Source organism: Delphinus delphis, chromosome 19 (genome assembly GCF_949987515.2).
Source record: "Delphinus delphis chromosome 19, mDelDel1.2, whole genome shotgun sequence".
NCBI lineage: Eukaryota > Metazoa > Chordata > Mammalia > Artiodactyla > Delphinidae > Delphinus > Delphinus delphis.
Window position 1 is genome coordinate 25,276,622 of NC_082701.1, and position 24,269 is coordinate 25,300,890.

At 36.3% G+C, this 24,269-nt stretch overlaps 1 protein-coding gene across 6 annotated transcripts in view; it reads right to left on the reverse strand.

Annotated features, from left to right (window-relative positions):
* The window catches only part of SPAG9 (sperm associated antigen 9), a 143,167-nt gene that overhangs the window by 28,916 nt on the left and 89,982 nt on the right, over window positions 1-24,269 (reverse strand). For all 6 annotated transcript variants that reach the window (XM_059998345.1, XM_059998344.1, XM_059998343.1 and 3 more), the window contains 7 exons: window positions 17,532-17,739; window positions 16,886-16,985; window positions 12,014-12,135; window positions 5,795-5,852; window positions 3,969-4,121; window positions 3,449-3,500; window positions 1,300-1,430 (listed from right to left, as the gene is read on the reverse strand). In XM_059998345.1, the coding sequence (XP_059854328.1) occupies window positions 1,300-1,430; window positions 3,449-3,500; window positions 3,969-4,121; window positions 5,795-5,852; window positions 12,014-12,135; window positions 16,886-16,985; window positions 17,532-17,739 (824 nt within the window). The remainder of the gene's footprint in view (window positions 1-1,299; window positions 1,431-3,448; window positions 3,501-3,968; window positions 4,122-5,794; window positions 5,853-12,013; window positions 12,136-16,885; window positions 16,986-17,531; window positions 17,740-24,269) is intronic.

Consider the following 24,269-nt stretch of genomic DNA (forward strand, 5'->3'; position numbering starts at 1 on the left):
CCTTCTTAGCAGCTACAAGGAATTACAACTTTTGCAAATTGTAAATGTGCTATACAAAATGTTTTTATTACTATTAAGTAAAGGACATAATCATAAGGAAGTAACAGTTGGTGGTTAGAAAATATTTTCATAAACTTTAAAACAAGGTGTCAGTGTGTACTATTATTGGTAAATCTGATGTGACAATCCAAACTGAAAAATATGGGCAAATTAGGGGGCAACTAGTTTACAAACTTTTCGTGAGCTCTTTCTAAAATTAAAATAAGGAACGCTGCTACCGAAGATATGACCATTAGATGGCAGCATTAGGTGAGATTTAAGATCCAACTTACAAAGATGTCAACTGAAGGTTGCTTTTTGCATGACTACTCAGAAAGTGGGGGGGTGGTGGAAATCAGGAAGTTTACAGGAATATTTTACAGGAAGTCACTGACTATGACTGATTTCGTTCCCTATGTGGCAAATGAAAACTTTACCTCTTCCTGACATCACTGCAAAAGTAGTGTCAGTTTCTACATTCTTTCAAAAAATGACTAAAGAAATTTTCACATATTGAGGTGTGGGGAAGTATTCTGGCTTATACATGATTTAACTCAAATGTTATGTGAACTAAAACAGCCTATTTGTGGCCTATCAAACATATACTGTACATATGCTTTCATTATTAAAGAAAAGGGAGCACTGACCAGAAGTAAAGAATGTCCATGTTAAAGATAAAGATGAAATGCCTCCCTTCCTGGGACACCAATGCTGGTACTCACTCTTTTGACGATAAGACTCCCTTCCCAGGTGTCAAGGCCATACTGACTCACTGTGTACACGCTTATCTGGTTTTTTTGAAACCTTGAAGGAATGTATCTGTGACTTGTTTGATGTTATTTGTTCTGACAAGATATAAAGCTGTGCTGAAACCCATGCCTCTCCAGAGCAGCTCCTCAGAGATATCCAACAAGCTGTCTCCCAGGCTGCAGTCCTCCACTTGGCTCAAATAAAATTCTTTTCTATTCCAATTATAGATCGTTTACTGATTATTTTCATCGACAGACCATCATTTAATTGCCCTTTAGAGGTTGTGGGAATATTCTCCAAGAGGCCTCACTGGCCCAAAAGGGACCCGCTTTGATCACATTCTGTTAGTAACTGCTAGTGTTTCTTTAGACCTCTCTTAGTAAACAGAGCAATGGGCTTGGATCCCCAAGGCAGGACTCTAGTTCTGAATAAAGAAATGAATATCAGTAAACAATCAGTAACCTAGTAAACAAAGAGGAGAAAAACACCAGAGGTACTTCTCATACAAACCGAATCATCTCTGTCCATCGAACAGCTTCCTGAAGCTCCATCAATCTCTCTTTATATTGGTTTCTCTCCATCAGAACTCGGGCCATTTCTACTCTAGTAAACCGCTTCCTTTGGGCTGTGGGAATATCACTCTATAACGAAAAGAAGACTAGAGATCACTCTGGGAGCCTGTATCTGTTTTAGTGTTATCGCAGACTTAAGTAAAAATTTTAAGCTTTTAACATTCCTTAATTTCTAATCTAGTGGATAACAAAAAAAAAGGTCTAATAAAAATAAAATCAATAAAGAGATATACTTAATTATTTATGACTGAAAAAAGTAGACAATTTAATTCCTCAATATAAATACAAATATTTGAATATATTATAAAGGAAATACAAAGAATAGTGCAGATTTTGAAGAAAAACAAAAAGGCTGTTATCTCTATAGATTTAATACACTCGCCTGGAAATGTTGTTCTCACAACAGTATTTTAAATCCATGTTCTATAACAAATACTAGTTATTCAGAAAATAGTTACAAGTAAGTTCCTAAAGGGGTTCATTTATCTCAAACTACCAATCTACATACACACTCAAAGCCAGCGAAAAGCATAAAAACCTGTTGGCTAGCTACCAAGGTACCCAATGCTAGGAGTCACTAAAACACCAAAAGAAATATAACAAGATGGAGACAACTGTATTAACCAGAATTATTATTAGGGAGAATAAGGAATGTGAGCATGGTACGACCCCAAAGGGGCATGCTCAAGTCAACTTCCTTCTACTGCTGATTTCTAAAGGCTCTTCTGGAGAGGAAGGTTGGGTTAACTGTAGGGCTTTTGTTTTGCTCAGTGCAGTATGCACATTTTGAATCACAGCTGAAAGGCATGGGACAGAAAGAAAGAGGCTGAGCTTAGCTTATCCCTCAGCAGTCTCCTTCTTTGTCCTCCTGCTGCAGAACTTAACCTCTCCTTTAAAAAAAAGTCAAACAACAAATGATCAAAGGATTTTGAGTTTGCAACACAGCAATCCCACTACTAGGAACATACCCTGAAAAACCAGAAGACTCTCACTGTAATGTTCATAACAGCATTGTTGGTGGTAGTAAAAAGCTGAAAATAACCTAAATATTCATTTACAGGAAAACAGATACAGAAATTGTAGTATATTCATAATGGGATATTATAAAGCAGTGAACATGAATGAACTATACCACTATACTACAACTAGGGTAAATATAAAAAACATAATACTGAGAAAAAGAAGCAAGTCTCCAAAGCTAAATACATATAAAACACAAAAACAGTGAAAATTAACCATACCTTGTAAGGATACATACATGTGTGGTATGATAAAATTATTTTTTTTCAAGTTAAGAAAATGATAAATACAGCATAGTAGTTTCCTCTAGAGGGAAGAGCATAGGGTATCTTCAATGTTTGATAATGTTCTAGTTCTTAGGTTAAATGGTAGGTTCATAATGTTAATTTATTATAATGTTAATTATAAGTTATTATTCATAACTTACATGTTACATATATTTTTAAATGTATCAAATATTATATAAAAACACAAATAAGAGATTGAAGGGGCACAAAATAATCATTCTGATCAGGACATCCATATATCTCACGTTTGATACTTGACCGGCAAACACCTGTGACAGGAATGATACCCTAGCTACTGACAGAATAACTGGCATGCTAATAACATTGGCAAGAAGTTCATATTTATTCTTTTGTATTTATATGTTGACAACAATATGGGCTAATTGCCTAGTATTAAAGTTTCTAGACTTTATCTTTTTATGTTTAATACCATTAAACTATTTTTATTCTTAAGGTTTTCATATATTTCTAAGTTAAAATTTGAAACAAAACAAAAACAAAAAACTCCAAAATATCCCACCAGGTCCTTGAGCTTGAATAGGCAAACACAAGTCAGAGCACAAAGCCATGGAGGAAAAATGAGCACACTGTGCGTAGCTAGAAAGCTTAGCATCTGGATACTATGTGGGAGCACAATCTAGACTATTCATGATCATAAGCACGATTTTAACTTTTTCTTTTCATCTTTATAATGCTATACCCAAAGCTTAATTAACAAGATTTCCCCAAAATACCAAAATATGGTAAGTTAAGAAAACAAGTCCAAAATTATAAACCTACATCATCATCATCTTTTGCTTTTTGCCTTGCATCTTCAGCCTCTGCACGAGCTCTAGTGGGGGGTAAAAAACAAAACATGTTATTTGAGTTGACCTCACCTTTTTAAAGAATAAAGAACAGGTCAAAAATTTTAACTACCACTAAATGATTATTTTTCTTTTTCCAAACGGGGTATTTAGCTGCTTTCATTTAGGGGAACTTTATCATAGCACTGTTCTCAGAAAACCAGGCATTAAAGAAAAGGAAAATAATGAATGTTTACAGTTTCCTGATTAGCAATATTTGAACAGCTCTCCTAACTTCTTTCACATCATGACATGCACAAAAAATTATAATATTCAATAAATGGAAGGGTCTGTTCAGAGCAGAGGCAATCAGCCAAGCACTTAACCCTATCCCAGGCAGCTCTGGGGCCTTTGTGACGAGAGCGCTAAAGGTAGCAGTCTCGGGGTTACACCTATAACCTTGGTGGCACACTGGCAAAGCTTGTTTGGTTTAGAACAATATAGTGAAAACTTACTTCCTAAGCTCTTCCTCCAATTCTCTGTTCTTCTCCTCTAGCTTCAGCTTGGCTTGTTTCACAGCCTCCAACTCCCCTTGCAGCACGTCTTTCTCACAGGTAAGTTCATCCACTTTTGCTATCAAATCATTCTTCACTACATTCAACGCATTTCTAAGAAACACATATTTCAAGAGCACCATTACAAGTAAATATTCTTTCTATCTCACAGCTTATTTCTCTTGTAGACTAAAGTAACTACAATCATAAGGCTAAATAATGACTGAAACCTTCAAAGGTATTCTACCTGATGTGTCTGTAGATAAAGGTTTAAAAAAAAAACCCACAAAGCAATGGTCTGTTTTCTTATCAAACAAAGAATAAACGGAGGAACTTCCCTGGTGGTCCAGTGCCTAAGACTCCATGCTCCCAATGCAGGGGGCCCGGATTAGGTCCCTGGTCAGAGAACTAGATCCCACATGCTGCAGCTAAGAGTTCACATGCTGCAACTAAAGATCCCGCATGCTGCAGTGAAGATCATGCGTGCCGCAACTAAGACCCAGCGCAGACAAATAAATAAATATTTTTTTAAAAAGAAGAATAAATGGATAAGGCAAGGCAGACCACTAAATTATTAAAAAGTCAGAATTAAATAAAATTAAACTTTTAACAAATAGCATCCAGGACTTCCCTGGTGGTGCAGTGGTTACGAATCCACCTACCAATGCAGGGGACGTGGGTTTGATCCCTGGTCCGGGAAGATCCCACATGCTGCGGAGCAACTAAGCCCGTGCGCCACAACTACTGAAGTCTGTGTGCCCCAGAGCCTGCATGCCGCAACTTCTGAGCCCACGTGCCTCAACTACTGAAGCCGGAATGCTCTAGGGCCCGTGTGCTGCAACTACTGAAGCCTGTGCGCCTAGAGCCCATGCTCCGCAACAAGAGAAGCCACCCCAATGAGAAGCCTGCGCACCGCAACAAAGAGCAGCCCCCGCTCGCTGCAACTAGAGAAAACCCGCACACAGCAACGAAGACCCAACGCAGCCGAAAATAAATAAAATAAAGTGGTTAATTAAACAAACAAACAAATAGCATCCATAAGGGTACCGTTCTTAATAAGTTCTGAAAAGATATTATCTAATCAACAAAGTAAAACTAATCCTTGAATTTACCTTTAATAATTAATAAGAAAGTCTAACCTTGAAAAAAATGAAAAAAAAAATCTAAGATCTAGCTCCTTTTGCGTATCATGGACATAGGACGTCATTAGAGCTACATTCTGTTTTGGATATACACAGATGTTCCAAAGTTGCTCTGACACAGCAAATTTACAAAGGGGCCTGATCTGCTTTTCCACGTAACTCAGGACCCACTGCACTAAACAAAACTCCAATGTGTTTGAGGGCCTAAGTAAGACTCCACAAATTGCTACTATGGAGGAGAGTTCTGAAGAGGTGGGCCGCATATAGATAAAAACATTTATGCAGAAATAAAAGAAGCCCCAAGAGGAGAGAGAAGAAAATAGATATCCCAGGGGAGGGAGCAAAAACCACATAGGACACATCCAGAAGATTAAGAGAAAGGCATGGATACTTGCAGGGTAGAAAGGAGATCAAAATCTGTTTCTGAAAACAACAGAGTAATGAAACACACCATCAGTGAAATTAGGTCCCATTAACTATTTGCTTGTGTACGTGTGTATGCACAAGCCCACACACAGAGAAGCGGAAGGACGTGGGGTAGTGAGACTGCATTCGTGCTATGTTAAATTAAAGATGTGCCATTGAATTGGGTGAGAAGAAAATTCAGTATCTTTTGTTGCCTGTTAAAATTTTGCATATACTTACTTGGTTTCCAACAGTTGTGTATTTTCCAATATAAGATTCTCAACTTCACGACCCATTCCTATCAAAGAAAAAAGATAAAAACTTTGAAAATAAATTTATTAAAATTATATAAACTTATAATAAGCTATAGTCTCAAATTTTATTTTATAAATTTTATCTGTCCTTTAGTAATCTCGTTTTGTCTATAATTTCATTTTATGTATCTACTTGTATGGATTATAAAATTATAAATAATTATCTACCACAAAACAAAGCTAAAGATTTTCTTAGTCTGTATTTTGCTTCTCATAGATAATATTTCAAAAGAATGAAGACTTTTCTGCCAAATATTCTAAAAAGTAGCAGTATTTAGGGGGAAAAGAGAGTAGCATTAATACGGATCAGAAATCATTTCTAAATCACACCTGTTATTGCAGGCTTTTGCCTAAAAATTAGGTCTTATTAATAGAGAACAGGAAGAAACAAGAAAGACCCCAATGCAGATGAAACCTTACCAAAGAAATTATGGTCTTAAAGCCCATGCATTCCATGTAAAGCAAAAACAAAGAACAAGAAATGTTTTATGTAAGAAACAGAATGAAAATAGATCATTAATCTGTAGTTTTAGCCATGATATGAAAAACATCTGAAATCACAATGTCATGATTTAACGCATAATGATGTGCAAAAGACAGAAATCAAGGTGATTTCCTTCATTCATAAGGATGTTCTGATATGTTACCAATTCTTTTGCAAAATAAAATTGAATATAATTAGAGTGAAAATCCCAGATCAATAATATAAAGATTTCTTCAAAGTGCCACCTCTGAAATGATAATGCTTAGTGGTCAATTTATACAATCATGCTTAATAATTTAATGAGTACTGTAAGGTAGGCGGTAGAGCATTCAATGCAAGATCCAATGTAGTGATCTTTAGGGAGAAGAAAGCTATTTAGTTTGCTACTCACAAGAAACTGAAGAAATCAAACAACACATTAGGGAATATACCTCAGAAAGTTACAACAGAGCAAAGCAAGCACAACAAAAAACCCATCACTCCACTAATATTGGTAAATCACATACAATGGAAGTAATATTCATAACCCACCTAAAAAAGGAAGTAAATAACTCTAATGAAAACAATGTCAGTTAAAGGAGTTAACATGTCTCTTTATTTTAAAAAAAGGTAATATTTCAAATAACTTAAAGATAATTTAAAACGCAACTAATCTAGGAATGCTAAAAGTTCAATGCTCACATATGGACTCATATTTTGTCTGTATTATAATTACCTCAAATATTCTTAAAGAAGAAGGTACTTCTGCCATGAAGAATAAATATCAGAAACAGTAGCTTATTTAATCATCTACATATTTCCAAAAGCTGAAAATAAAGACAAACTAAAAGTTTCCAAATTCCAATTTAAAAATGAATTTTGACAAGATATGTTGAAATATTTGCTTTAAACACTAATGTTAACTTTTCAATAAAGCTATAGAGTCAAAAGAAATATGGTTAAGGTTGGGTGAAAAAAGTTTATATAATGACTATGTTTGCTAAACTCTCAAGCACATAGGGAGATAAGCATAAAAGCTGAAAATATATGCAGGGGGAAAAATAGTTGAGCAGAGAAAAAAAAAAGAGAAAGCATTAAATGAGAACAGCAGCCAAGACCACCTAGCTTAAAAAGCAGTAATATTAAAGAATTTAAAAGCATACACACCAGAATATTCCCCTGGGTAAGCAGCCCAAGAGAAAAAACGAATGAGAATCTCAATTAGATTGTTTTCAGAAAGCAAGATCTACACTCACTTATTTCAAAATGAGAGAGAGGAGCCAATAAAATTGAAAAGATGTGGAGAAACCAAACACAATAAAGTATAAATATTATAAATAGGAAAAATTTTTGAAATATGTACTCTATGGAAATCATATCCTATAATGTAGTTTCTAGAGTTTACACCTTCCCAATGAAGAGTTCTCCTAAAATCTAGTGTATAAATTTAATATATAACCAATAGGATCGTCCAAAATTTTCACTTTGAAATGTATCAATAAAAACTAACTAATAACTATAAGAAAAACGTAACTTGAAGTGGCCCCATTTCTATTCATGACTTCAACTAAGCATAAACTTAGGTCTGACATATTTGAAAACCTTACCTATTAAAACAAGCAAAAAAACTGCCTGACGGTTTTAAAAATAGACATCTCATTTGGATTTTAGCACTGATTCTCAAGCTCAGTCCATAGATGGGCTCTGGATTATCTGTCACTTCCTTGAGAAAGTATACACAATTTTATCTATTTCTGTATGTGCACTTTTCCAAAGTACACTACTCTCTTACAAATTCTCCTGTAAAGGAGTTTTAATTCCAAAAGGTAAAGAAGCGTAGGTTTAGAGGTGAAACAAAACTGTTAAAACTATTTAACAATCCATTCACTTAGCTGCTGTGCTATGTCCCAAAGACTCAACAGTGAGCAAGAGATATAGTTGTCTTTGCCACATTGAGCTTATCGTCTAGCCAGAGAGACAGGCACACTAAAAAACTACAATAAAGTATTATGAAGAGTTGCATAATAAACTGCAGTCCTATGGGAATATGTTTCCAGACAACTGAGCTTTAACTAGGGGATCAAGGCAGAACTCCTGGAGGAGGATATTCCATTTAATCAGAGGCAAGAAGGAGATACAGAGACAGATACATAGATTTTCTTTTTTAAGAAAGGACGCAAACAATCCTTCATGACTGGTTTTGAGGGAAGTGTGAGAGATTTAGGATGGAGAACTGAGTTGATGGTGAGGTTATTCACTGAGGTAGTATATGCTGGTATAAGAACAGCCTTTGGGGACAGGACAATAAAGAAAGATGCTGATGAACTGAGCTTTAGGCATATCAACTATAAAGTTCTACAAATCATCTTAAAGATGTCTAATGGGCTGTTTGGAAGTAATAGTCTGGGGCTGTAGAAAAAAATCTTGGACGGAGAGAAAGACTTGGGAGCAATTAGCCATGAAAGCCAAGAAACAAGAGCAAATCAGACCTCCCAAACACGGAAGCAAGACTGGGCCAGGAACATCTGAAAAATGGGCGGAGAAAGAGGGTCCTGCAAAGAAGACTGAAAAGAAATAGTCAGAGGCAGGAACGAATGCAGGGAAGTCTGATACCACAGAAACCCAGCAAAGACCGTTTTAAAGACAAATGCTATTTGAGAAGTCATGTGAAATAACTTAGAAGGAACAGCTGGATATAGCAAACAAGAAGTTGTTTCAGGGAAGGTTAGTGTGGGGCAGAATGCCAGATTGTAGTCAGATGAGGTGCAAGTGGGACTGGGGAAATCCTCCCAGTTAAAAGTAGCCACCCTTTCAAGAAGTCTATTTTGTCCACTGGTGTATCACAAGCATCTAGAATAGTGCCAGGCTCATAACAGACGCCTACCTCACCGATATTTCTGCAAAAAAGCACGCCTGGAAATGGGAGAAGAGTAAGTGATAGGGTGGAAAGGTACTAAAGATAGGGAGTCAGAGGAGGGCAGTAGTTTTATTTTAAAATGGAAAAGACCTGAACATGTTTAAATGATAACAGGAAGAAGTTAGTAAAAATAGTGAAGTTGAAAAAATAGAATTTAATCAAGAGAATGAAAATCTCAAGAGTAGGATGCATGAATGTATGATTTCCAAGTTCTAGAACGTGGCCATGGAGGGTAAGTGACTAAAGTGAATAGAGAAAAGGATCATTGGAAATAAAGTCAAGGGATGAGACATCAATCAAGATAAAGGACAAATTCTGGGGGATTATCTCTTTTAAATTATTAAAATCTGAAAAAAAGTAATCTAAATACTGACTACATGCATAATGATTTCAAAAACAAGGGAAGAGTTTTACAACAACACAGCAATTAGAAAAATGAATAATGAGTTATAGAAATGGACTATGTACTTATTTATCAACCAACGTTCATTTAAGGAACTTTGTGAGAAACAATTTTACTAGTTTAAGTATGTTCCATTTAGTGAGTATTACACTGCAATTACTATCACTGAACTGACCAGAAGAGAAGCCAAGGAAAAACTATGTGCCTTGGAGATGTCATTTAACATCTTTGACCAAAAGTATTCATGTAGGCTTAAGTCACTACACTTAAGGTGATATATTAAAACTTCTAATCTGGAACATTCTAAAGATAAATATATCAATATCTGCAAAAGGGAAAAGACAGTAGTTTACAGTCTATTTCTTTTTTTCAAAGTGGAAAGGAAATCAGAATTTTGCTTTTAACCTATTTATTATGCTTCATTTTCTGACTTAAAGAATGGAAGCTTTCGGAAAATACTTGATTTAAAAGACCACAATTATTTCTAAGTACTATGTGGCTTCTTAACTCTACAGGGAAGAAAGTTTGGGGCCAATAACCTCAATAATGATATTACTCAATACTGGATTATAAGGAAGCAGAGTGTACAAAGAACATTTAAAAAGTACTTCATCCTGGTTAAATACAAAGGGGAAGCAAGAAGGAATTTTTTTTAGATGATGTATATTGATTCTGGTGGTGGTTATACAACTCTATGCATTTGTTAAAACAAAAAATTGAACCTCACTGTATATAAATCTGAATATAAGTTTAAACATTAAAAAATTCTTCTTTCTAACATTTTTTTGCATCTGCCCCTCAATTTTTGCCAGGGAATCAGTTTCTTAAACCAATCAAATCTTAAAAGGAACTTTTCATGCATAATTTAATCTTAACAAAGAGTATAAATTTAAATGTAAAAATGGAGTGCTCCTTAAGAATCAATCTTTTAGCCTTTCTTGAGAAATGCAAGCTCATTCAATTGCATCCAACGTTTTACTAAGACTTTAATGGTGGGAGTCTATGTCTAACTCAGTTTTGTTTATGTACTTTCAATCTCTCTTACTTTACATAAGACTGTGAGCTCTGTTTAGACAGAACTTGTATTTCCTTCAAAAAATATTTGTCGAGGACATAACTAGTAACCAATAAATTTAACATAAATGAATGCAGGTAACACCTCTCTAGGTTCACAAGAACTGACAAACAGCACCTTTTGAGAACAGTGTAATCTGTACTGAATTTACACTAAGGGATACAAAAAATGTTTGGAGACCAGAATCCATCCCAAAGGCATAGATTTTTTTTTAATACTATAACATTTTCCATTTCTGTAAGGTCTTAAGTTATAAGAAAGGCACACCAAAGCTAACTGACATGTCATGTAAGTTTTTTTTTTGGCCACGCCTCATGGCTTGAGGGATCTTAGTTCCCCGACTAGGGATTGAACCTGTGCCCCTGCAGTGGAAGCACAGAGTCTTAATCACTGGACATCCAGGGAAGTCCCATTCATGTAATTATTGTTGAAAGGAACTTTAGGGATCACCTAGAGCAGAGCAAACTTTTTCTGTAGAGGGCCAGATGGTAAATATTTTAGGCTTTGTAAACCACATAATCTGTTACAGACAACTTAACTCTGCTGTTGTGGGGTAAAAGAAACTATAAACAATCCGTGAAAAATGAGTGTGGCTGTGTGAACTCTACTCGTACACATAGGAGGTGAGCTGGATTTGGCCCATGAGCCGCAGCTTGTCCAACTCTTGAACTCTTTCTTTTTATGCACAAAGAAACTAATGCCCAGAGAGGTTAAGCTATCTGGCAAAGGTCACCAGATAAATAGCAGAAGAGCCAAATGCATTATCCTTTTCAAACCAGATACTCTTCAACAATACAAACTCTAAAATGGTTACATTTCCCAAAGAGCTAAAACAGAATACTCTGTGAAATCTCAGAAAAATCAAGTGTTATAATTTCTTATTTAATTAAGGTCAACAGGATTTAATGAACGCTATTTAAGACAGGAATTAACTATCCATCAATCCATAAATCTATACATCTATACATATACCCCATATATACATATATCACTGTGCTTCTTCTATGTAATACTGTTCTCAGAATATAGCAGGAGTTCAATAAATTGTGTGACATGAATTCAAAATACAAACTAAAATGTAATTCAATTCTAGGCACATCCATAAGTGAACATATTCTCATTTAAAACTTTCATCATCTCAAAGAATACATTCTTATTAATTATGTAAAAGTGCAATAACTCTGCCCCACTGGACAGTTAGAGACATTTTAAAGAAATTTTCAATTAAGTCATTTAAAAAATCTATTTTTAAAACAGTATGATACTACTTCAGATAAACGATCATACCTAGTAAATCTGCTCCTTCATCCACATCTCCAATTAGACCTGAACCAGCTGAAGATAGTTCTTCAAAGAGAGACTCTGTATTGCGATCAAAAGCTTTGTTCTCTATGCCTTTGGTGGGAGTGCTAGGCAGAAAAAACCAAAACCAAATCAACAAATAAGTGAAAGATGTTTTCAACTGTGCAAAATGAATACAAAAGGCTAAGTTACATAGGAATTTTTAACCTGTAATTTACATTTCATATAAAATATAATTTAAAAGGATTTCTCAAGGGTGTCATAAGAGATTCCCATTAAACTCCACAGAGAGAACTGTTGATGAATATATAGAATGTTTTTGCAGTGAGATCCTAGCAAACACAAACAGTAAATGGCAGCTAAAAGAGAGCACTGCTCTGCATTGTTCAGGCACTGGTCTAAGTCCTTTCACAGACTACCTTACTAAAACCTTCACACCTACTCTACAAAAGATCTGCTGCTATTATCCCAACTTTACAGAAGAGGAAACTAAAGAGGTTATGGAATTTGCCAAGATCATCCAGCAAATGAGTCAAAGAGGCAGGACTCAAACCCAAGCAGCCAGGCTTCAGAATCCATGATCTTAACTACCATGGTCCACGTTGTCTGGGTATAAATTAGCATGGCCATTTTATTTTTCTTTTAAGGGCAACTTGGCAATATCAAAATTTAAAATGTAAATACCCACTGACCCAAGAACTTGATGTTAAAAAAATTCCTACAGGGAATTCCCTGGCAGTCCAGTGGTTAGGACTTGGTGCTTTCACTGCAGTGGCTGGGGTTCAGTCCCTGGTTGGGGAACTAAGATCCCGCAGGCTGTGCAGCGTGGCCACAAATAAAAAAAAAAATCCTACAAAGCCCCTGTCACAAGAAGGCAATTATGTACGTAAAAGGATGGTCAGAGTAGCAAAAAGTTGAAACAACCCAAGTGATCATTAACAGGGCACAGATGAAATAAGTTATGGATATACCTAAAAGTTTCAACTTTTAACTTTAAAAACATTAAAATACAGCTTTAGAAATGAAAGAAACCCATTATATAAAGGTGCTTTTTATAAAGCAAGTTGCAATACAGTATGTATAATATAAGCCCTTTTTGCAGGGGTATGGAGGAGAATGGGGAAATGTACGTGTTTGTGCATTAGTGTTACATTAATAGAAAAAAGTCTGCACAGGATTTCCAGTTAAATACGATGGACACAGTCATTTATCACCCAATAATTCAGAAACTCAACTGAAATGACAGTAAAGGAATTTAAAAAGTATACACCCACAAGGACATAGGGAACAGAAAAAGAAACTACAGCAGATGAAATGTGAACAAAATTATATAAGATAGAAAACAGATGGGCAAACAGTAGAAATTGATTTAACAGACCAGACAAAGCTTCAACTTAAGCCATTAGTGTTTAGGAAGGAAGTCAGCATGCTGCCAGAACCCCTGAAAGGCTCAGGAATTGAAGGAACCAGCAATCTGCAGAGAGAAGCATGCAAGAGGGAACATAAGATAGAGGGATGTGATGAAAGACAGCACAAGAAGCTATATGAGACCTAAATCCAACCCTCCAGGACAGTGAGACCTCCCTTCTCCTGGCATTGCTCCCTGAACAATGGAAGCCAAGGTTAAATGTTATAGGCAGAAAACTGGAGAATCAATGTCATTTACTTAAGTATGAGCAAAACAGCCACAGAGAACCAGACAATCAAAGAAAGCCTCTATCATAAAATTGAGTCCAAAACACTCAGAGTAAAAGGAGACAGTGAATGCAGACAGCAGCAAAAACTTAAAAAAAAAAATTTTATTTTATTTTCATAATAAAGTTACATCCGTAAGAGAACTGTAGGGTGTTATAAAAAGTACCTATCTAAGAAAAACAAAAAAACTTTTAGAAAAAAAATTGACGAAGGTTGAAAGAGAAAGTTGAAGAAATCATCCAGAAATTATAACAAAAATAGAAGAGACAGAAAAGAGGGGAAAAAGGGAATTGTGAGGGTCAGTCCAGAATGTTCAATATCTACCTAATAAGTGTTTCAGAAAAAGAGAAGAAAAGACAACAAAAAGGAGAAATAAGAGAAAATTTCTCAACGGGGAAATATGAATTTCCAGATGAAAGGACTACTGCAGATACAAAAGAAGATGCCTACATTGAACACATCATCATGAATTTTTAAAAAGGAAAAAACAAACAAAACAACAACAAACTGGGATAAAGATCCTAAAAGCTTACAGAGAATATATTAAAAAAGCAAGAATCCAAATGGCAACACTCCACTAAACATGACAATGAATTAATGTCCTCACAATTCTGAATAAAAACTTCTGAAGATTTCCCAACCTGGAATTCTATATCCAGCCAAACTATCATTCCTTCAAATGACATTTATCACATTCAAGTTCTCAAAAAACTTACTTCCAAAACAGCCTTTGCCAGGAAAGCTAGTAAGAATATTTCTGTCAAAACAAAGGCATAAATCAAGAAGCTAGATGTCATGGTATCCAAGAAATAGAAGATGGAACAAAGGAGAGAAGTGAAAAGAATTCCCAGCATGAAAATGAGGGCAAATTCCAGGACCAGAGCAAACACAAAAATGTCTACATTGGAGAACGGTAACAGAAGGTTCCAGGAAACTGGTTTTATTTATATTTGGCCATTTTGAGAATGTTTACATTTATGATTTGCAGGGTATCTGTTAGTGAAGTAGTGATAGGTATGTAGAAACCTAAGCAAAAGAAACAAACAGAACAAAACCAAAAAAACCCCGAGGCTTTACTAAATTAAAGAAAAACAAAGTTGTAAAAGAAAGGAAATGTAATCATAGTATATTCTGTGGCTAGGCTGTTATTAGTAATTATATAATCGTAATGATATAAACAATGAATGTTAATTTAACAGAAACTGAGATATAATTATATTGGGAGGATGAAAGGAAAGATGATGGTTTAAAGAGCTATGCCCTATAAAGTCAATAGCTAATATTGCAGCCTTTTTTAAACCAGGACTCCTCATTTGATCCACAGGATACAGAAAATGATTTGAGTGACTATTTGCTCAATTCTCCCAAAGAAAGTATATAGCTAGTACTGTTCTAGATGCACAGGAGTATAAATATTTATTTATTTATTTTTTGGCTGCAGCGGGTCTTAGTTACGGCGCATGGGATCTTTCATTGCGGTACATGGGCTTCTCTCTAGCTGCGGTGTGCAGGCTCAGTAGTTGCAGTGTGCACAGGCTCCAGAGCATGTGGGCTCTGTAGTTGCAGCACACAGGCTCTCTAGTTGTGGCACATGGGCCCAGCCGCCCCGCAGCTTGTGGGATCCTAGTTCCCTGACCAGGGATTGAACCGGCATGCCCTGCATTGCAAGGCAGATTCTCAATCACTGGACCACTGGGGAAGTCCCTGCACAGGAGTATAGCTAATTCATTATATACAAGGGGTGCCTTAGGGCATTAGGACTTGATTTTCTCACTGAACCCCAACTGAGAAAGAGAGAGACCAAGGAAGAACAGCATAGGATGTGATTTAGATACCTGAAGATAAATACCCAAAGAGACCTGAGAAGTGATAGAGACTGCCTCTTGGGAGTGGGAATGAGGGGTCAGTAGGGGTAAGGGCCTACTATTGCCCTTCATATTCTGTATTATGATTTGACCTTAATACTGCCATACATGCTTTAGTCTAATAAAAATGTTTTTGATTTTTAAAAACAGGTTCAGAATGACAAGAGCGCACAACTGTTAGTAAGTAGCTGCATCTCTTAGGTTTAGGAGAGGATGAATAAGAAGGAAATTTCACTTTTTACACTCTGCATTGTTTAATTTCTTAAGTAAACAATAAAGAAAAAAATCTTTTAATAGAGCACAGCCTTTGAAATCAGAGTCCTAGATTGAATCCCAGCTCCACCTCTTGCCAGCTTGGTAACCTTGGACAAGTTACTGTACAACTCTGAGCTTCCTTATCTGTAAAATGGGGGTGAAGACATCAACCTCATATGGTTATAATTAAGATAAAATGATATAAAACAATAATGAAGGTAACAATAATGTTAGCTAACATTTATTGAACTGGACACTTTGCCAATGATTTAACATATATTGATTCATTTACTCCTTACAGCCATCTGAAGTATTATCATAATTCCCTTTTATGGATGAGGAAACTTACCTCAGATTCAAATCCTAGTCAGGATTTGAATGCATGTAGTCTTATTCTAGGCTCATGCTTTTTAACCGCTACTGCATATAATGTCTAGCAGTGATCAAAAAAATGGCACATATTTTTATGGTCATTGTTAATTAATTAAAAAATAAAATTTATGGAAGAAATTAAAAGGCAGCAGCTCCTGTGTGACATTCTTGAACATCAATATATTTCAGATGATCTTCATTAAGATGATACATATCATTCTCTTCTAACCTCTAAATAGCCTCCCCATGTAAAATGATACTAAAATGAGACTAATTTCCTCTAGTAATGAGATCATTACAGTTTTGAAGGGAATACATTGTCTTCTTCCTGATTGGGGGAAGGAATAAAGTTTCTTCAAATTATATTTTCCCCACTTCTGCTGTTATGTTTTTCCCAGTTCCACAAAGTAGGGAATACTCCTTGGCTGTCTTTTTTCCCCATCCGTCCACATGCTCCTAGTCCCTGATGCTGCAAAGGTAACACTTCACAGAAGATTTAAACTATGTACAATATCCAGCTTCAAAAAAGAGAAAACTGAAATATAACATCAACATTTCTTCAGCAAAACATTTGAATGCATTTTATCTGGTCAGAGACCAGGGGACAACAGTGTGCTTTGGGAGAGGGGAAAGGGAAGGATAAGATGTCCTAATCGGGCTTTTACAGTACCTTGAGCCTTTATATCCACTGAGATCTTTGTCCATATCCAACTCAGGAGTGGATTCAATGATTGCCTGAACTTCTGACTTCTCTTCATTTTCAGCAGAGTCTTAGGAAAGAACAAGATAACAAAAACAATGCATATAGCACATACTGCCCCTGTTATGAAAATTGCTTCTATGGTTGTAAATACATCATTTGATCATAAAAAATTTTAAAGAGTTGATTCTAGGAAACACAAGGTTAGACAGACAATATGTCATATATTCAATTAACAGTAAATATGAGCAACTAAAAAATAACCAAAGGACGTTTTCATTTGTGTTTCTCTGGACACAGTGCAGTGTACACCAGGCCAGAACTCACTGTTTTCCTTGTATTTAAGGGGTGAAATACAGAGAAATTAAAGACAAAGACTAATGACCTAAGGTAGGGAACAGAAAAAGAATGTCCTCCTGCCTTTCAGGCTCTCAACCCCTCAGCCACTGCCCCACCACTTTTCTCTCTAAAACTTTATGTAATCATCACATCTTAAAGCTTATTTACAATTGAATACAGTTTTATAAATCTATGGCAGTAACACCCCAAAGATGTCATATCCACATCTGGATTTACTGAATACTTTGTCAGTATGTAAATAAGTAGGGTCACTTACCTGTTGATACATTTCTAGTTTCTTGGACTACCTGTACTTCAATATGCTTGCTTCTCTCTAACTTATCTGGTGTATCTGCAACCTTCACAAATCCTTCATTCTCTTCATGTAAGGGAGTATCACTAGGAATTGCTGCCACATCTGAAGCAGTTGTTGATGCTGGAGTGGTAGCTTTAGATCCTCCCTGGCTGACATCAGAAAGTTCATCCTACGAATAAATATAATTAGGGAAAACATTCTGACAAGTAATTTATTTAAAACTATCTTTTAAATGGGTCAAGAAACTTGAAAGAAAATTCTATTAAAAAACAGTAAGGGCTTCCCTGGTGGCGCAGTGGTTGAGAGTCCGCCTGCCGATGCAGGGGACACAGGTTCGTGCCCCGGTCCGGGAAGATCCCATATGCCGCGGAGCGGCTGGGCCCGTGAGCCATGCGCCTCCGGAGCCTGTGCTCCGCAACGGGAGTAGGCCACAACAGTGAGAGGCCCGTGTACCACAAAACAAAAAAAAAAACCAGTAAGTCGGGCTTCCTTGGTGGCGCAGTGGTTGGGAGTCCGCCTGCCGATGCAGGGGACAGGGGTTCGTGCCCCGGTCCGGGAGGATCCCGCATGCCGCGGAGCGGCTGGGCCCGTGAGCCATGGCCGCTGGGCCTGCGCGTCCGGAGCCTGTGCTCTGCAGCGGGAGAGGCCACAACAGCGAGAGGCCCGCGTACCGCAAAAAAAAAACAAAAAAAAAACAGTAAGTCACTGATTACCAAAGGAAATCAATAAATAATCTCTGCAGATTATTTTCAAGTAATTAGGAAATATTTAAGCAATCATGTTTTTCCAGACATACATGACATTCTTCTAAATAGAAGACCTGAAGATAAAAGTAGAGTGGCAGTATTAGCAATAAAATCATACATTACTGTCATCATCAGAGTTTGTAATGGCAGTCCTAATTTGTAAAATCATTTGATAATAAAGACTTGTTTCCAAACACTTAGAGCATGTACTGTGTGGTAGCTACTCTAAAACAGCAATGGAATGACAAGATTCTTAATCTCAGGATACAGTTTTGTAAACAGTGTTCTTAAAACATCCTGTATCCAGGGAATTCCCTGGTGGTCTAGTGGTTAGGTCTCCGTGCTTTTACTGCCAATGGCCCGGGTTCAATCCCTGGTTGGGGAACTAAGATCCTGCAAGCTGCAAGGCGTCACCAAAAAAAGAAAACAAATCCTGCATCCAGATCACTTGAAGTGCTTGTAAAAAGGACAGATTCTAAGTCCAAGCCCAGACTTTAGGCAGTGAGATCAGGTAATCTGCATGTTTAACAAGCAATCCAGGTCATTTATATATAATCATTAAAATTTCACAGCTACTTCTAAGATCCACAGATAGGCTTCAAGAAGTACATGCCCAGACTGAAAATTTATGCAAACATTTATGTACAATGAATTTTTCTAGGAAAAGAATCTACAACTTTTATCAGATTTTCAATGGGGTTTGTGACTCCAAAATAATCAAAAACAGCTGTCCACTAGCTACCAATAACGAGGCAGTTCTGTACAGCAAAGTACCCAGTCTTAAAGAGAATGGGACAAAATGTTTAGTACTAGTAATGATGATGATGATGATTAGGGTGAATTTAGTGAATTCACCAAATGTATAATTTTGGGTAAGTTATGTATTCTTCCTATAGCTATGTTTTCTCATCTGTAAAATAGAGATAATGGTACCTAATTCATTGGATTATTCTAAATTTTTCTGTATAAAGACTTAGCGGTGTATTCACACATACCAAGTGTTTAAAATGTTGGCTATTTATTACAATTTATAACAATACATTATGCACAACTTTGAAAATCTGGCAATACATGCTTTTGGCCTAAGGAGAAAAAAAGAATATATAAATATATTAAATTGTGCTATGGTGGGGGATGATTATTAGTGATTTTTATTTCCCTCTTTAAAATTTTATCTTTCTTAACTTTTAAAGAACATGGTTTAAAATACATTATAGCTAAATCAACTATAGTTCAATAAAAATAAAATAAATTATAGCTATAAAAATAATGGAATAGAATCCAAGCAATTAAAAATAACTAACACTATACCAATCTTACACTGTCTGAGAGATTTAGGTTATTTTAAGTGCTGAAAAGTAAGAGGGTGTTCAAGGTTAAGACTCTCTTCAAGTATAAGAAAACATTTTTTGACATATAGTCAACTTACACATGCTATGATGGACAGCAACTACAATGAAAGTAATCACACTTGGAGAACTTAACCATCACCAAACCTCTTAGCTTTACAACATTAAAATGTTTCATCTCCATTTTCTTCTCTTAATATTTTAATTTACTATAATGCATTTTGATGTATGGCTGAACTAATATAAATCAATTACCAGATGAGAACAAAGGGCATGCAAAAGAAAATATATTCTCTATGGCAAACCGAGAGCTCTTTATCCCTTCAATAGTCCTCCCACCCATACTCTTCATCCCTATCCCAGGTTTTTGGAGGTTATTCCCCCCTTATTTTTGTTTTTAATAATGAGAAATCTATAAAGTCAGACTGTGACCTAGCATGTTGTACTCACTAAGAGTTTTGAGTATCTTAGCTCTTCTGGTGGGTTTAAGCTCTAACACGTGGATAAAACTCAAATATTTGCTGAAGACCGTCATCCTAGTAAATTTTTGCTAGGCTCATTTTCTGACAGTTTATATTGTACTTGGACTTTTATAATAGTTGGTCAGCTACTGATTATTTATTGCTCATCAACATTTTAAGAAACATATATATCCATGACAGATGATCCATTTAGCAAAAACAAATCTCATCTGAGATTCAGAATCTATCAAAAGAAAAATGAAGTGGCATATCCATATTAGCATACAATACTTACTTAAAATGAATTTTCAATGACATAGGAAAATGTTATGTTAAATTGGAAAATATATATACTTTTAAGGAAATAATCAGAGATGGATAGAGGATGTTATTTATAACAGCAGAGAACTGAAAACAACTTAAATGCTCCAAAATAGGAAATTAAGAAAATTATAGAACATCCATACAACAGAATACTATGCAGCAATTTAAAAAACTGTGTTGTAGAAGAATTACCTACTGAGATGGAAAATATTCACAATATTCTGTGAAGAGACTGGGGACTAAAACAGTTCTGTATAGTATAATCAACTAAGAATGGCTAGAAAGAGCTATGTCAGGACACTCATGACAATTCTAAAAGTGGTTGCCACTGGGTAGTTTGATAATGAGTGACTTTTGCTTTTACTATGCTCTTGTTAGCACTTCTAAATATATATATTTTTAAGTAAAAGAAAATTATAAAATTCAGAATATAAATCTATGTATGAAGTATGGTCTCAAAAACAATTTCTACTTATTTGTTCGTATGGCTGCGTTGGGTCTTCATCACTTTATTTATTTATGGTTTCTCTTGTTGTGGAGCACGGGCTCTAGGCACGTGGGCTTCAGTAGTTGCAGCACTCGGGCTCAGTAGTTGTGGCGCACAGGCTTAGTTACTCCACAGCATGTGGGATCTTCCCGGACCAGGGCTCGAACCCGTGTCCCCTGCATTGGCAGGTGGATTCTTAACCACTGCGCCCCTAGGGTAGTCCCTCAAAAACAATTTCTTTAGGTATATAAAGAGACTAGAGATAGTAAGTTTTACTATAACTAGATGAAATTCTCTTTTCAATTTGAAAGTTTTGAGAAAAGAAAACCATTTATACTATTTATGAGTTGGGACTATCCATTCATTGTTGCCTTGTGTTTAAAATAACTTTGATTACAAATATTGCAATATTAACCGTATGCTAATAAAATCAGCTGAATTACACAGCCAACTATTTTCTTTTGTGCATCTCAAATACAGAGCTGATATCCAATGGGAAGAAAGACAAATCAAATACATTACTAGTTCAATCCTCTATCACCTCCTCCCCTGTTAAAATTAAAAGACAAAATTATTTGACTATTTCCTGGAGCTGGAGACTGGCACCTAATACAAAAGTATCTGATAAAAATTTCATCAAGCTGGGCTTCCCTGGTGGCGCAGTGGTTGAGAGTCCGCCCGCCGATACAGGGGACACGGGTTCATGCCCCGGTCCGGGAAGATCCCACATACCGCGGAGCGGCTGGCCCCGTGAGCCATGGCCGCTGAGCCTGCGCGTCCGGAGCCTGTGCTCTGCAATGGGAGAGGCCACAACAGTGAGAGGCCCACGTACCGAAAAAAAAAAAAAAAATTTCATCAAGTAAATTAGCTTGTTAGAAGTTGAGTCTGGAAAACTGACAATAATATTTCTGGAGCCAAAGAGGACTATAGTGAAAACAACTAGAAGTCGCCCTGAGTACCACTCTCTTGGTCTTTGTTTTGATGTGTACTCTATTTAACAGAAAAAATAGAAGTGGCATTATTTTGGTTAATCTAACAGGCTGGCTAATTCACATTTATGTTATCATATACATGAATTCCCAAGCTTTAAAAGTTTAAAATATAAAGTACATTTAAAAATTAATATAAAGAGTCCAGGTTCTGATGAAGTACTGATGGACAGTGCTTAAACCCATCAAAACTATGGATTCAGAAAGCCCTAGAGAATATCAAGTTCATCTACAATGAGAAAATTGTATGCCTTTGAAGTTATTTGAAAAATAACTGGAGGTCGATCTTGACCTTGTTGTTTCCATTTATCTCTCAAATAAAAGTCAAGTAGAGAAATTGTTTCTTCTTCCTTCATATCACCCTACCCCACAAGGTCTAGCTATTTTTACCTTAAAAAAAATTATGTAGTAATTTAAAAGTTCACAATATAAACAGCTTGGCAAAAGCCCTCTTCCCCAAAATCATTTGTGGATCTGGGAGTATGAAATAAAGTAACCAGGAGAGAGCTGAACCTAAAACAGGAAAAGGACTCTGACACTTCAGGGGATCTCAAGATTTAGGGCTACAAGGAAGTGGTAAATTAGGATCTGCTTAGAAGATGGTATTTTAAAATGCTATCCAAATAACATGAGATTATTGATCTGTAACTCACTTCCCTTTTATACTTTTACCACATAAAAATATTTTACACACATTAAAATAGCTCACAGTGTGGGCTGTACTTCTGACAGCTGGATCCCAGGGACAGACCATGAGAGCTGAAGAGGGGAAAGCTCTGAATTTTAGGGAATAGTTTTCAAAAGACGTATTTCTCCTTGGTCTCCCAGATAGTGGAGACATAAAGCTCCCAAGATTAGCAGGAAAGCAATGAGGTGGGAAGTCGCTGTCATGTGTTTGGCCAAGGGCACAATATTCTTATATGGTATCTCCTATGGAAGAAATTATGAAATTCTGTCAGTAACTATGCCTCCAACTAAAGATAGAAGGACAAAAGACAAACCTAAATATTAGCCGGCTAAAAGATAAAATGTATCACTTTTGGTCAACAATGATTTCATATGATACCAGGTACAAAATGAGGGAAAATGTTTTACTAGGACCTAAATGGAAACTGGAAGCATTTACATAAATTATTCAACATAAAGTTATAGGGGAGTCGCATGCTGTAGTTTCGCATTCACTCTGTGACTTCTGGAGACTTCTAATTCCCATTTTATGCTGGTCATACGCCAGGTGTACTGTTTTGGCTAATAGTTTTGACTACAAATGCTGCTTTATTTATCTGAAGACCACCGGCCTATCAATTTCAATTGCCTGATGCCATTAAGATATCTTCTTCAATGACACCGGTGGGTGCCAAAAATGGAGACTCACCAGGTGGTCAAGTCTCTTTCTGATAAACGTTACTTGTTTTGTAACCCCATTCCCACTCCTTCAGTCTTTAAGAAACTCTTACATTGTAGGCTTTCATGTCACTGGAAAATGCCCACAAAAACGAGCAACCTGACTTGGGGTTCCAGTGTTACAACTATAAAGGAATGGCACTCTTGTGCAACAAAACAAAATAACAAGTGCTGGTGAGATGTGAAGAAATTAGGACACTTGTGTACTGTTGGTGGGGTTGTAAAATGGTGCAACTGCTATGAAAACAGTATGGAGTTTCCTCATAAAATTAAAGATAGAACTACCACATGATCCAGCACTACCTCTTCTGGGTATAAAACCAAAAGATTTGAAAATAGGGATTCAAAGAGATATCTGTATACCCATGTTCACAGCAGCACTATTCATAGTAGCCAAGAGGTAGAAGCGACCCAAATGTCCATTGAGGGATGAAATGGATAAACAAAACGTGGTATATGTACACAATGGAATATTATTCAGCCTTAAAAAGGAAGGAAATCCTGTCACATGCTACAACGTGGATGAACCTTGAGGACATTATGCTAAGTCAAATAAGCCAGTCACAAAAGGACAACTACTACATGATTCCACTTATATGAGGTATCTAAAGTGGTCAAATTCATAGAAACACTAAGTAGAGTGGTAGTCGCCAGGGCTGAGGGCAGAGGGAAAGGGGAGTTGTTATTTAATGGGTATAGAGCTTCAGACGTGCAAGACAAAAAAGTTCTAGAGATCTGTTTCACAACAATGTGAATACTGTTAACACTACTGGACTGTATACTTAGAAATGGTTAAGATGGTAAATTTTATGTTATACGTTTTTTATCACACAAAAAAACAGAACAGGTGTCATTACTTTTAGCTTCACTTGAGATACCATAGTGAAAACAATCTGGTCTTTCTGCTATTTTCCTACTGGTTTTAGATTATCAGGCTGA